Source organism: Ranitomeya imitator, chromosome 4 (genome assembly GCF_032444005.1).
Source record: "Ranitomeya imitator isolate aRanImi1 chromosome 4, aRanImi1.pri, whole genome shotgun sequence".
NCBI classification, from domain to species: domain Eukaryota; kingdom Metazoa; phylum Chordata; class Amphibia; order Anura; family Dendrobatidae; genus Ranitomeya; species Ranitomeya imitator.
In genome coordinates this window covers 509,555,544-509,571,171 of record NC_091285.1, presented here as the reverse complement: position 1 = coordinate 509,571,171, position 15,628 = coordinate 509,555,544, and the positions used below count along the sequence as shown (strand labels likewise).

Here is a 15,628-nt window from a genome sequence, read left to right as displayed (position 1 = left end):
TGAAACATTGATTTTTATATCTGAAACCTATTGGGTCTTACCATTCCTTTTTTTCGCTTAAACACCATCTTCTGCTAAACATTTTTTGAGTGCCGAAGTTTCTACTCTACATATGATAGATTTATTTACTTCTGAGAACCACACACACGGTTGAGCAACCATTTTTTCCTACTGTCCCAGAGGAGGAACATCGAAAACAGGAATAACCCTTTATCTACTAGAAAGAGGAAGAAAGAATCCAGGATCCTGAGAGACTCCAAAACACAATGCAGCACATATGAGTAAGAATGCCCTATTTATTGGTTACAAAAGGACAAAAACAAATCATGGACTGCAAAGACAATCGGCACAAGCTGAAAGCTACGCGTTTCCAATAATAAGTTTTAAATCATGGCAAGATGGAATTCTGTGTCATCTTAAAAAAAAAAAAAGCAGATTGTGAACAGCACAGTAGCATAAAATGTACATTTTGTAACACACACATATTATATATATATATATATATATATATATATATATATATATATATATATATATATATATATATATATATATATATATATATATATATATATATATATATATATATATATATACACACACACACACACACACACATATATACATACATACATATACGCACACATACATACACTCATACATACACACGTGATTGAGAACGGTATTATTCGAAACGTGCAGGTCTCAACTTTGGCTAAATGTGTTACTGTGGTAGGTGAGGGGTTTCTGTCTCATTTTAACTAAAGAAATTTTAACTAACACGTGCTGGATTGTGTTTGGGAGTCTCCCAGGATCCTGGAAGCTTCCTCCCTCTTTCTAGTTTTTCCTTGCACTGTGTATGAGTGGGACATCGTGGAATTATACTGTTGAGCTAAAACCTTTTCTTTTGTTCCTTTATCTTCTAGTTTTGCCCAATGTCACCCTAATTCATACTATACAAGCATATGATACCAACAACATTGGAGCTTCACTTTAACTTCTCTTAAGTCAATAAAGCGTTGAACCCAGCTGCTATGAACCAACTACTTCACTGCGTGAGATGCTGCATTTTCAGGCAGGATCTACTGTATAAAATTGTTCATTTGAGAGCCAACAGCTCAAATAACAAGTCCGGCCATTATCCCAACGCTTCGACAAATTGTTTGGCTGACTTCTCATACTCAGGAGCATTCCTCCAACAGAGTACTTCCCTCTTCTGCACTCATCTCAGTGTCAGTGAGAACAAGGAGATTGGCAGGCAAAAATCAGGCATGCCAGACTGATACCTTCCCTGACAATTAGTTGGCCAGCACTCCCATACACATTAGTGTTGGCCAAACCAGTTGATCTGAGTCAAAGGTCAATGGGGATCTTTAGTTTTCCACACTATCCTCTATAATCTCTACATGCTATTGTGAGGAAATATGAAAAGATCGGAAGTATCAGAATATCCACCACCCAGTCTAACACCCACAAGAATGCCGTGGACAATGTCTATTCGACTGTTCGACTGCAATTCCTTCCATTCCCATTTACCGTATATACTCGAGTATAAGCCGAGATTTTCAGCCCAAAATTTTGGGCTGAAAGTGCCCCTCTCGGCTTATACTCGAGTCACGGTGGGCGGCAGGGTCGGCGGGTGAGGGGGAGAGGGCGCTGAGGCATACTCAACTAGTCCCGGCGGTCCTGACGCTCCCTCTGCCCGTCACACGGTCTTCGGTGCTGCAGTTCTTCCCCTGTTCAGCGGTCACGTGGGACCGCTGATTAGAGAAATTAATATGCGGCTCCACCTCCCATAGGGGTGGAGCCGCATATTCATTTCTCTAATCAGCGGTGTCGGTGACCGCTGAACAGGGGAAGAGCTGCAGCACCGAAGACCGTGTGACAGGCAGAGGGAGCGGGACGCCGGGAGCAGGTAAGTATGTAATATTCACCTGTCCCCGTTCCACACGCCGGGCGCCGCTCTGTCTTCGCGTCCTCTTGCTCTGACTGTGCAGGTCAGAGGGCACAATGACGCATATAGTGTGCGCGCCGCCCTCTGCCTGATCAGTCAGTGCGGAGAGACACCGGGACCGGACGCTGGGAGCTGCAAGCAAGAAAGGCGAGTATGGCATTTTTTTTTTTATTGCAGCAGCAGCAGCTATGGCACAGCTTTATATGGCACAGCTATGGGGCAATAATGAACGGTGCAGAGCACTATATGGCAGCTATGGGGCAATAATGAACGGCGCAGAGCACTATATGGCACAGCTATGGGGCAACAATGAACGGCGCAGAGCACTATATGGCACAGCTATGGGGCAATAATGAACGGCGCAGAGCACTACATGGCACAGCTATGGGGCAACAATGAACGGTGCAGAGCACTATATGGCACAGCTATGGGGCAATAATGAACGGCGCAGAGCACTATATGGCACAGCTATGGGGCAATAATGAACGGCGCAGAGCACTACATGGCACAGCTATGGGGCAACAATGAACGGTGCAGAGCACTATATGGCACAGCTATGGGGCAATAATGAACGGTGCAGAGCACTATATGGCACAGCTTTCTATGGTACATCTATGGGGAAATAATGAACGGTGCAGAGCACTATATGGCACAGCTATGGGGCCATAATGAACGGTATGGAGCATCTATTTTTATTTTTGAAATTCACAGGTAGCTGCTGCATTTTCCACCCTAGGCTTATACTCGAGTCAATAAGTTTTCCCAGTTTTTTGTGGCAAAATTAGGGGGGTCGGCTTATACTCGAGTATATACGGTACCATCAGTAGCAGAACCTTCAGGCCATGTTGATACGTTATACTGTATGGATCTGCGGTTGAGATACACATACACACACAGGACATGTCAGGGTGCAGACGGACATCAGATTGATCACAGAAATTCATGAACTTTACAAAAAGCAAATAGCTTATTCACAATGTATTGATTTCTTACCAAAGCTGCGGGGTTCACGTCTCCTTCAGTTTCGCTTTCAGGATTTTTAAGTTGTTTCTGTGTTATTGTAGCTTCTCTGTGGCCTTAAAAAAAAAAAAAAAACACAATTATTAATACAAACCGCACATCCAGAGCACATTAAAGCTACTACAGTTAATCCTTACTGTGGATCCTTGTAAAGTAACCGGGAAAGCACTCATATATCAGAAGCAACCATCTAGGTAATGAACCCAGAAAACAAGTGAAAATCTTTTTCTATGTTAAAATCATTTGACATTATTTTAATAACAAAGTTGATAAAATAATAAGACCCAGAGGTACACAAGTAAACAAACAATGTGAAAAGTTCTCCAGCATGGTCAGGAAATAAAAAACTTCACGTTTATTGTAGAAACATTAAATTAAATTACATGTAGTGGATACACTAGGAAGCTCAGGATGGCTAGTGACCGACGCGTTTCGACTGACGTCTTACTCATGATTAAGACTTCACGGTCGAAACGTGCCGGTCGCTAGCGCATTTGATGGCTGATTTACCTAGCCATGATGTGCTCTTAACAGCCGCCGGTGGATCCAAGAAACACCCATGGCTATTAATCAGTTAAACGTATCTGTCAATCAATCATCGACAGCAGCAATTAACCATGCACAAACAGAAAGTGCATCATTGATCCCGCTCATTGGGGCCCCCATCACGCCTATGACAGTTGAGGGTCTGCTGAAGACCCCCATGCCTGTCATCACAATCCTCTTGTGAATGCCGGCCCATGACCAGCGTTTATAGGGGATCATGATTTTTTGCTATACATAGTACTGAAGCCCTGCTATGCATAGCACACGCAATTGGACAATTTTAGCTACATGTCTCCTGTGGGGACTACTAAATACGGTAAAAAGAAAACCATTCAAAAAAAATAAATGAAAAACACATTCAAATCACCCCCCTTTTTGCTTCATAAAAAAAAAAACATTTGGTATCGCCATGTTCAGAAATGTCCGATCAAAATATAATTTATAAACAAATTAATCTGATTGGTAAATGAGAGAAGAAAACAAAATGCAAGAATTATGGGGGAGTTTTTTTTGTCACCGCAACATTGCAATAAAAGATGATCAATACATTGTATCTACCCCCAAAATGGTATCAGTAAAAACACCTCAGTGAGCAAAAAATAGCCCTCACCCAGCCCCGGAAAAATGAGAACATTGCGGGCCTTTGAATACTGGGATTAAAGCAAAAATTTTTTTTTTTTTTTTTTAAACAAATCTCTCTTTGAAGTTTTCAAGCTTTTAGCCCTTGGTGTAACGCAGCATTATGGATGTGATCCATAACACCGACATAACTATCGACGCGTAATGCCTTTTGATCTTGTTTTATATATTCGATCCTGTCAGATTCAATTTTTTTTTTTTTAAATTCGTTTATTAACCATAATGTTGAGAAAACAACAACATAATATACAAATTTATACTCCTTAGTATTACATTCAATATGGAGTACATACAATATATATATAACTGAGTATCACAGTGTGTGTTTAACATATCCTTTACTCCATTTAAACCGTACATATCTGACGTGGAGTCATGAAAAATTTACAGTTATTAAATCATAACTACAACTGTATCCTACTAACTACCTTTCTGCCACCTGACAATAAACCTACACCCTCTTCTGCATGATATCTAGGGAGATTTGACGCTTTGCACTAGCGCAAATAACCGCGAGTTTATAAAGTTAGGTGAGAGGAGTTCCAGCCGCTCCAAACCTTCTCAAATTTACCTGGGCATCCTCTATTTTGATACAGTGTACGTTCGTACGGGATAATCGAATTTACTAACTCAACCCAGGCTCTGAGGGAGGGACACGAACCCCCCATCCACCGCATTGCCACCACCTTCCTTGCCATAAAAAGTGACTCCCGTAAGAAAATTGCAACGTGATGACCCCAAGTCTCCTCATCCCATACCCCAAATAGACAAATTAATGGCTCAAGAGGAACAGGGGTCAGTACTATGGAGGAAAGCAATGAGGTTACCTCTTTCCAATATTGAAGAATGATTGGACAGCTCCACATCATATGAATGAAGTCCGCATCTGGCAGGTGACAGCGTAGACATTCCGCAGAGTGGAGTCGACCCATCTTAAAAAGCCGCACGGGAGTTAGATATGATTGGTATATTATATACAATTGTGTCATTCTGTTATTAACTGACGGGGATACCCTCATCGGGGACTCTAAAATTTCCTCCCATTCCTCTTCCTGTGCGTCAGAGATGAGCCTCTCCCATTTCCCCCTGATGAGTCTTATAACCGATTCCGCACCCACTGATAGCATGTAGGTATATAAAGAAGAAATGAGGCCCTGGGGTCCCTGGGATTTGAGGATTCCTATTAGAGGCAGAGACGAGATTGTGCGGCCTGTAGCCACCCCCCTCATATATGACTGGAAAGCTGACCTTAACCCCTTCCCGACCCATGACGCCACGTAGGCGTCATGAAAGTCGGTGCCATTCCGACCCATGACGCCTATGCGGCGTCATGGAAAGATCGCGTCCCTGCAGATCGGGTGAAAGGGTTAACTCCCATTTCACCCGATCTGCAGGGACAGGGGGAGTGGTAGTTTAGCCCAGGGGGGGTGGCTTCACCCCCTCGTGGCTACGATCGCTCTGATTGGCTGTTGAAAGTGAAACTGCCAATCAGAGCGATTTGTAATATTTCACCCATTATAACGGGTGAAATATTACAATCCAGCCATGGCCGATGCTGAAATATCATCGGCCATGGCTGGAAATACTAGTGTGCCCCCACCCCACCCCTCCGATCGCCCCCCCACCCCCCCGATCTGGCCGGTACACTGCTCCGGCTCCCCTCCGTCCTGTGCTCCGCTCCCCCCCCGTGCTCGTGCCCGCTCCCCCCGTGCTCCAATCACCCCCCCGTGCTCCAATCACCCCCCCTGCACTCCGATCCACCCCCCCCCGTGCTCCGTTCCACCCCCCCGTGCTCCATTCCAGCCCCCCCGTGCTCCGTTCCACGCCCCCCGCGCTCCGTTCCACCCCTCCCGCGCTCCGATTCCCCCCCCCCGTGCTCCGATCCCCCCCCCCCCCGTGGTCCCCCCCCACCCTATCATACTTACCGATCCAGCCGTGGTCCCGTCCTTCTTCTCCCGGGCGCCGCCATCTTCCAAAATGGCGGGCGCATGCGCAGTGCGCCCGCCGAATCTGCCGGCCGGCAGATTCGTTCCAAAGTGCATTTTGATCACTGAGATATAATCTATCTCAGTGATCAAAATAAAAAAAATAATAAATGACCCCCCCCTTTGTCACCCCCATAGGTAGGGACAATAAAAAAATAAAGAAATTTTTTTTTTTCCACTGTTAGAATAGGGTTAGGGGTAGGGGTAGGGTTAGGGTTAGGGGTAGGGTTAGGGGTAGGGTTAGGGTTAGGGTTAGGGGTAGGGTTAGGGTTAGGGGTAGGGTTAGGGGTAGGGCTAGGGGTAGGGTTAGGGTTAGGGTTAGGGCTAGGGTTAGGGTTAGGAATGTGCACACGTATTCTGGTCCTCTGCGGATTTTTCCGCTGCGGATTTGATAAATCCGCAGTGCTAAACCGCTGCGGATTTATGGCGGATTTACCACGTTTTTTTCTGCGCATTTCACTGCGGTTTTACAATTGCGATTTTCTATTGGAGCAGTTGTAAAACCGCTGCGGAATCCGCACAAAGAAGTGACATGCTGCGGAATGTAAACCGCTGCGTTTCCGTGCAGTTTTTCCGCAGCATGTGTACAGCGATTTTTGTTTCCCATAGGTTTACATTGAACTGTAAACTCATGGGAAACTGCTGCGGATCTGCAGCGTTTTCCGCAGCGTGTGCACATACCTTTAGAATTAGGCTATGTGCACACGGTGCGGATTTGGCTGCGGATTCGCAGCAGTGTTCCATCAGGTTTACAGTACCATGTAAACATATGAAAAACCAAATCCGCTGTGCCCATGGTGCGGAAAATACCGCGCGGGAACGCTGCGTTGTATTTTCCGCAGCATGTCAATTCTTTGTGCGGATTCCGCAGCGTTTTACACCTGTTCCTCAATAGGAATCCGCAGGTGAAATCCGCACAAAAAACACTGGAAATCCGCGGAAAATCCGCAGGTAAAACACAGTGCCTTTTACCTGCAGATTTTTCAAAAATGGTGCGGAAATATCTCACACGAATCCGCAACGTGGGCACATAGCCTTAGGGTTAGGGTTGGAATTAGGGTTGTGGTTATGGTTAGGGGTGTGTTGGGGTTAGGGTTGTGGTTAGGGGTGTGTTGCGGTTAGGGCTGTGATTAGGGTTATGGCTACAGTTGGGATTAGGGTTAGGGGTGTGTTGGGGTTAGTGTTGGAGGTAGAATTGAGGGGTTACCACTGTTTAGGCACATCAGGGGTCTCCAAACGCAACATGGCGCCACCATTGATTCCAGCCAATCTCGTATTCAAAAAGTCAAATGGTGCTCCCTCACTTCCGAGCCCTGACTGTTGTGAATTCTGTGGTCACAAGTGGTATTGCAGTCTCTGGGCGTCCTCCCTCAGGTGTTTTGGTGAGCTCGTTGGCTGCCTTGCTATTTAGCTCCACCTGAGTCTGTCTTCCTTGCTCCTTGTCAATGTTCCAGTGTTGGATCTGAGCTACTGCATCTTTCCTTGGGCCTGCTGCTCTGCTAGATAAGTGCTTCTAGTTTGTTTTCTGTTTTTTCTGTCCAGCTTGTTATTATCTTTTGCTGGAAGCTCTGAGAAGCAAAGGGGTGCACCGCCGTGCTGTTAGTTCGGCACGGTGGGTCTTTTTTGCCCCTTTGCGTGGTTTTCGTTTTAGGGTTTTTTGTAGACTGCATAGTTCTCTTTGCTATCCTCGCTCTGTCTAGAATATCGGGCCTCACTTTGCTGAATCTATTTCATTCCTACGTTTGTCTTTTCATCTTGCTAACAGTCATTATATGTGGGGGCTGCCTATTCCTTTGGGGTATTTCTCTGAGGTAAGTCAGGCTTGTATTTCTATCTTCAGGCTAGTCAGCTCCTCAGGCAGTGCCGAGTTGCATAGGTAGTGATAGGCGCAATCCACTGCTGCTTCCAGTTGTGTGAGGACAGTTCAGGTACTGCAGTCTACAGAGATTCCACGTCTCAGAGCTCGTCCTATTGTTTTGGGTTTTGCCAGATCTCTGTATGTGCGCTGATTACTGCACGCTGTGTTGCCTGATTGCCAGCCACAACAGTACAAGGAGCCAATTCAATGATTTCCAATAGAGGGAAAAAAGAAATCCTGACATCATTTTTTTTTCTTAGCTCTGTCTTCAGTCTTTTTTTTCCCCTAGACATTAGAGTGCTTCAGGACACAGCTGTGGACATGGATATTCAGGCTCTGTGCTCCTCAATGGATAATCTCGTTGTAAATGTACAAAAGATTCAAGATACTATTGATCAGAAATCGATGCTAGAACCAAGAATTCCGATTCCTGATTTGTTTTTTGGTGACAGAACTAAGTTCCTGAGCTTCAGAAATAATTGTAAGCTATTTTTGGCCTTGAAACCTCATTCTTCTGGTAATCCTATTCAACAGGTTTTGATTATTATTTCTTTTTTGCGCGGCGACCCACAGGACTGGGCGTTTTCTCTTGCACCAGGAGATTCTGCATTGAGTAATATTGATGCATTTTTCCAGGCGCTGGGATTGCTTTACGATGAGCCTAATTCAGTGGATCAAGCTGAGAAAAATCTGCTGGCTTTATGCCAGGGTCAGGATGATGTAGAACTATATTGTCAGAAATTTAGAAAATGGTCAGTACTCACTCTGTGGAATGAATCTGCACTAGCGGCTTTGTTCAGAAAGGGTCTCTCTGAAGCTCTTAAGGATGTAATGGTGGGATTTCCTATGCCTGCTGGTTTGAATGAGTCTATGTCCTTGGCCATTCAGATCGGTCGTCGCTTGCGCGAGCGTAAATCTGTGCACCATCTGGCGGTATTGTCTGAGAGTAAGCCTGAGCCTATGCAGTGCAACAGGACTATGACTAAAGTAGAACGGCACGAACACAGACGTCTGAACAGACTGTGTTTCTATTGTGGTGATTCTACTCATGCTATTTCTAATTGTCCTAAACGCACTAGGCGGTTCGATAGCTCTGCCGTTATTGGTACTGTACAGTCCAAATTCCTTTTGTCCATTACCTTAATGTGCTCTTTGTCATCATATTCTGTCATGGCGTTTGTGGATTCAGGCGCTGCCCTGAATCTGATGGATTTGGATTATGCTAAACGTTGTGGATTTTTCTTGGAGCCTTTGCGGTGTCCTATTCCGTTGAGAGGAATTGATGCTACACCTCTGGCCAAGAATAAGCCTCAGTACTGGGCCCAGCTGACCATGTGCATGGCTCCTGCACATCAGGAAGTTATTCGCTTTTTGGTACTGCATAATTTGCATGATGTGGTCGTGTTGGGGTTGCCATGGCTACAAACCCATAATCCAGTATTGGATTGGAACTCTATGTCGGTAACCAGCTGGGGTTGTCAGGGAGTACATGGTGATGTTCCATTTTTGTCTATTTCGTCATCCATTCCTTCTGACATCCCAGAGTTCTTGTCGGACTTCCAGGATGTATTTGAAGAGTCCAAGTCTGATGCCCTTCCTCCGCATAGGAATTGTGATTGTGCTATCGATTTGATTCCTGGTAGTAAATTCCCTAAGGGTCGTTTATTTAATTTGTCCGTACCTGAACACACCGCTATGCGCAGTTATGTGAAGGAGTCCCTGGAGAAGGGACATATTCGCCCATCGTCGTCACCATTGGGAGCAGGGTTCTTTTTTGTAGCCAAGAAGGATGGTTCGCTAAGACCGTGTATTGATTACCGCCTTCTTAATAAGATCACTGTTAAGTTTCAGTATCCCTTGCCATTGATTTCTGACTTGTTTGCTCGGATTAAGGGGGCTAGTTGGTTTACTAAGATTGATCTTCGTGGTGCGTATAATCTGGTGAGAATCAGGCAGGGAGATGAATGGAAAACGGCATTTAATACGCCCGAGGGTCATTTTGAGTATCTGGTGATGCCGTTCGGACTTGCCAATGCTCCATCTGTTTTTCAGTCTTTTATGCATGACATTTTTCGTGAGTATCTGGATAAATTCTTGATTGTTTACTTGGATGACATTTTGATCTTCTCAGATGATTGGGAGTCTCATGTAAAGCAAGTCAGAATGGTTTTCCAGGTACTGCGTGCTAATTCCTTGTTTGTGAAGGGATCAAAGTGTCTCTTCGGTGTGCAGAAAGTTTCATTTTTGGGGTTTATCTTTTCCCCTTCTACTATCGAGATGGATCCGGTTAAGGTTCAGGCCATCCAGGATTGGACTCAGCCGACATCTCTAAAAAGTTTGCAGAAATTCCTGGGCTTTGCTAATTTTTATCGTCGCTTCATCTGTAATTTTTCTAGCATTGCCAGACCATTGACCGATTTGGTTAATTGGTCTTCTGCTGCCGTGGAAGCTTTTCAGGAGTTGAAGCGTCGTTTTTGCTGTGCCCCTGTGTTGTGTCAACCTGATGTTTCTCTTCCGTTCCAGGTCGAGGTTGATGCTTCTGAGATTGGTGCAGGGGCGGTTTTGTCACAGAGAGGTTCTGGTTGCTCAGTGTTCAAACCATGTGCTTTCTTTTCCAGGAAATTTTCTGCTGCTGAGCGTAATTATGATGTGGGCAACCGAGAGTTGCTGGCCATGAAGTGGGCATTCGAGGAGTGGCGTCATTGGCTTGAGGGTGCTAAGCATCGCGTGGTGGTTTTGACTGATCATAAGAACCTTACTTATCTTGAGTCTGCCAAGCGCTTGAATCCTAGACAGGCCCGTTGGTCGTTATTTTTTGCTCGTTTTGATTTTGTGATTTCATACCTTCCGGGCTCTAAAAATGTGAAGGCGGATGCTCTGTCTAGGAGTTTGGTGCCCGACTCTCCGGGGTTATCTGAGCCGGCGAGTATCCTCAAGGAAGGAGTCATTGTGTCTGCCATCTCCCCTGATTTGCGGAGAGTGTTGCAGAAATTTCAGGCTAATAAACCTGATCGTTGTCCGGCCGAGAAACTGTTCGTCCCTGATAGGTGGACTAGTAAAGTTATCTCTGAACTTCATTGTTCGGTGCTGGCCGGTCATCCAGGAATCTTTGGTACCAGGGAGTTGGTTGCTAGATCCTTTTGGTGGCCGTCTCTGTCGCGGGATGTGCGTGCTTTTGTGCAGTCCTGTGGAATTTGTGCTAGGGCTAAGCCCTGCTGTTCACGTGCCAGTGGGTTGCTTTTGCCCTTGCCGGTCCCGAAGAGGCCTTGGACACATATTTCGATGGATTTCATTTCTGACCTTCCCGTTTCTCAAAAGATGTCTGTCATTTGGGTGGTCTGTGATCGCTTTTCTAAAATGGTCCATCTGGTGCCCTTGGTTAAATTGCCTTCCTCCTCTGATTTGGTGCCTTTGTTCTTCCAGCATGTGGTTCGTTTGCATGGCATTCCTGAGAATATTGTTTCTGACAGAGGTTCCCAGTTTGTCTCAAGGTTCTGGCGAGCCTTTTGTGGTAGGATGGGCATTGACCTATCTTTTTCCTCGGCCTTCCATCCTCAGACTAATGGCCAGACCGAACGAACCAATCAGACCTTGGAAACATATCTGAGATGTTTTGTTTCCGCTGACCAGGATGATTGGGTGTCATTTTTGCCGTTGGCTGAGTTCGCCCTTAATAATCGGGCCAGCTCGGCTACCTTGGTCTCTCCATTTTTCTGCAATTCTGGGTTCCATCCTCGTTTCTCTTCAGGACAGGTTGAGTCTTCGGACTGTCCTGGTGTGGATTATGTGGTGGACAGGTTGCAGCAGATCTGGACTCAGGTAGTGGACAATTTGACCTTGTCCCAGGAGAAGGCTCAGCTTTTCGCTAATCGCAGACGCCGTGTGGGACCCCGACTTCGTGTTGGGGATCTGGTTTGGTTATCTTCTCGTCATATACCTATGAAGGTTTCCTCTCCTAAATTTAAACCTCGTTTTATTGGTCCGTATAGGATTTCTGAGATTCTCAATCCGGTGTCTTTTCGTCTGACCCTCCCAGACTCCTTTTCCATACATAATGTATTCCATAGGTCGTTGTTGAGGAGATACGTGGCACCTATGGTTCCATCTGTGGAGCCTCCTGCCCCTGTTTTGGTGGAGGGGGAATTGGAGTATATTGTGGAGAAGATTTTGGATTCTCGTGTCTCTAGACGGAAACTCCAGTATCTGGTCAAATGGAAGGGTTATGCTCAGGAAGATAATTCCTGGGTTTTTGCCTCTGATGTCCATGCCCCAGATCTTGTTCGTGCCTTTCATGTGGCTCATCCTGGTCGGCCTGGGGGTTCTGGTGAGGGTTCGGTGACCCCTCCTCAAGGGGGGGGTACTGTTGTGAATTCTGTGGTCACAAGTGGTATTGCAGTCTCTGGGCGTCCTCCCTCAGGTGTTTTGGTGAGCTCGTTGGCTGCCTTGCTATTTAGCTCCACCTGAGTCTGTCTTCCTTGCTCCTTGTCAATGTTCCAGTGTTGGATCTGAGCTACTGCATCTTTCCTTGGGCCTGCTGCTCTGCTAGATAAGTGCTTCTAGTTTGTTTTCTGTTTTTTCTGTCCAGCTTGTTATTATCTTTTGCTGGAAGCTCTGAGAAGCAAAGGGGTGCACCGCCGTGCTGTTAGTTCGGCACGGTGGGTCTTTTTTGCCCCTTTGCGTGGTTTTCGTTTTAGGGTTTTTTGTAGACTGCATAGTTCTCTTTGCTATCCTCGCTCTGTCTAGAATATCGGGCCTCACTTTGCTGAATCTATTTCATTCCTACGTTTGTCTTTTCATCTTGCTAACAGTCATTATATGTGGGGGCTGCCTATTCCTTTGGGGTATTTCTCTGAGGTAAGTCAGGCTTGTATTTCTATCTTCAGGCTAGTCAGCTCCTCAGGCAGTGCCGAGTTGCATAGGTAGTGATAGGCGCAATCCACTGCTGCTTCCAGTTGTGTGAGGACAGTTCAGGTACTGCAGTCTACAGAGATTCCACGTCTCAGAGCTCGTCCTATTGTTTTGGGTTTTGCCAGATCTCTGTATGTGCGCTGATTACTGCACGCTGTGTTGCCTGATTGCCAGCCACAACACCTGACGTGTGCCCAAACAGTGGTTTACCCCCACATATGGGGTACCAGCATACTCAGGACAAACTGCGCAACAATTACTGGGGTCCAATTTCTCCTGTTACCCTTGTGAATCTAAAAAAATGCTTGCTAAAACATAATTTTTGAGGAAAGAAAAATGATTTTTTATTTTCACGGCTCTGCGTTGTAAACGTCTGTGAAGCACTTGGGGGTTCAAAGTGCTCACCACATATCTAGATAAGTTCCTTGGGGGGTCTAGTTTCTAAAATGGGGTCACTTGTGGGGGGTTTCTACTGTTTAGGCACACCAGGGGCTCTGCAAACGCAACGTGACACCCGCAGACCATTCCATCAAAGTCTGCATTTCAAAAGTCACTACTTCCCTTCTGAGCCCCGACGTGTGCCCAAACAGTGGTTTACCCCCACATATGGGGTATCAGCGTACTCAGGAGAAACTGGACAACAACTTTTGGGGTCCAATTTCTCCTGTAACCCTTGGGAAAATAAAAAATTCTGGGCTAAATAATTATTTTTGAGGAAAGAAAACGTATTTATTATTTTCACGGCTCTGCATTATAAACTTCTATGAAGCACTTGGGGGTTCAAAGTGCTCACCACACATCTAGATAAGTTCCTTTCAGGGTCTAGTTTCCAAAATGGGGTCACTTGTGGGGGGTTTCTACTGTTTAGGCACATCAGGGGCTCTGCAAACGCAACGTGACGCCCGCAGAGCATTCCATCAAAGTCTGCATTTCAAAACGTCACTACTTCAATTCCAAGCCCCGGCATGTGCCCAAACAGTAGTTTACCCCCACATATGGGGTATCACCGTACTCAGGAGAAACTGGACAACAAATATTGGGGTCAAATTTCTCCTGTTACCCTTGGGAAAATTAAAAAATTCTGGGCTAAATAATTATTTTTGAGGAAAGAAAACGTATTTATTATTTTCACGGCTCTGCATTATAAACTTCTATGAAGCACTTGGGGGTTCAAAGTGCTCACCACACATCTAGATAAGTTCCTTTGGGGGTCTAGTTTCCAAAATGGGGTCACTTGTGGGGGGTTTCTACTGTTAAGCCACATCAGGGGCTCTGCAAACGCAACGTGACGCCCACAGAGCATTCCATCAAAGTCTGCATTTCAAAACGTCACTACTTCACTTCCGAGCCCCGGCATGTGCCCAAACAGTGGTTTACCCCCACATATGGGGTATCAGCGTACTCAGGAGAAACTGGACAACAACTTTTGGGGTCAAATTTCTCCTGTTACCCTTGGGAAAATAAAAAATTGCAGGCTAAAAGATCATTTTTGAGAAAATAATTTTTTTTTTTATTTTCATGGCTCTGCGTTATAAACTTCTGTGAAGCACTTGGGGGTTCAAAGTCCTCACCACACATCTAGATTAGTTCCTTTGGGGGTCTAGTTTCTAAAATGGTGTCATTTCTGGGGGATCTCCAATGTTTAGGCACACAGGGGCTCTCCAAACGCGACATGGTGTCTGCTAATGATTGGAGATAATTTTCCATTTAAAAAGCCAAATGGCGTGCCATCCCTTCCGAGCCCTGCCGTGCGCCCAAACAGTGGTTTACCCCCACATATGGGGTATCAGCGTACTCAGGACAAACTGGACAACAATATTTGGGGTCCAATTTCTCCTATTATCCTTGGCAAAATAGGAAATTCCAGGCTAAAAAATCATTTTTGAGGAAAGAAAAATTATTTTTTATTTTCATGGCTCTGCGTTATAAACTTCTGTGAAGCACCTGGGGGTTTAAAGTGCTCAATATGCATCTAGATAAGTTCCTTGGGGGGTCTAGTTTCCAAAATGGGGTCACTTGTGGGGGAGCTCCAATGTTTAGGCACACAGGGGCTCTCCAAACGCGACATGGTGTCCGCTAACAATTGGAGCTAATTTTCCATTCAAAAAGTCAAATGGCACGCCTTCTCTTCCGAGCCCTGCCGAGTGCCCAAACAGTGGTTTACCCCCACATATGAGGTATCGGCGTACTCGGGAGAAATTGCCCAACAAATTTTATGATCCATTTTATCCTACTGCCCATGTGAAAATGAGAAAATTGAGGCGAAAAGAATTTTTTTGTGAAAAAAAATTACTTTTTCATTTTTACAGATCAATTTGTGAAGCACCTGAGGGTTTAAAGTGCTCACTAGGCATCTAAATTAGTTCCTTGGGGGGTCTAGTTTCCAAAATGGGGTCACTTGTGGGGGAGCGCCAATGTTTAGGCACACAGGAGCTATCCAAACGCGACATGGTGTCCGCTAACGATGGAAATAATTTTTCATTCAAAAAGTCAAATGGCGCTCCTTCCCTTCCGAGCCTTACCATGTGCCCAAACAGTGGTTTACCTCCACATGTGAGGTATTGGTGTACTCAGGAGAAATTGCCCAACACATTTTAGGATCCATTTTATCCTGTTGCCCATGTGAAAATGAAAAAATTGAGGCTAAAAGAATTTTTTTGTGAAAAAAAAGTACTTTTTCATTTTTACGGATCAATTTGTGAAGCACCTGGGGGTTCA

The 15,628-nt window shown here is 45.3% G+C and overlaps 1 protein-coding gene across 2 annotated transcripts in view; it reads right to left on the bottom strand.

Annotated features, from left to right (window-relative positions):
• Window positions 1-15,628, bottom strand: part of TRPM7 (transient receptor potential cation channel subfamily M member 7) — a 208,753-nt gene that overhangs the window by 54,119 nt on the left and 139,006 nt on the right. For both annotated transcript variants that reach the window (XM_069766069.1, XM_069766068.1), the window contains one exon: window positions 2,948-3,030. In XM_069766069.1, coding sequence (XP_069622170.1) covers window positions 2,948-3,030 — 83 coding nt within the window. The remainder of the gene's footprint in view (window positions 1-2,947; window positions 3,031-15,628) is intronic.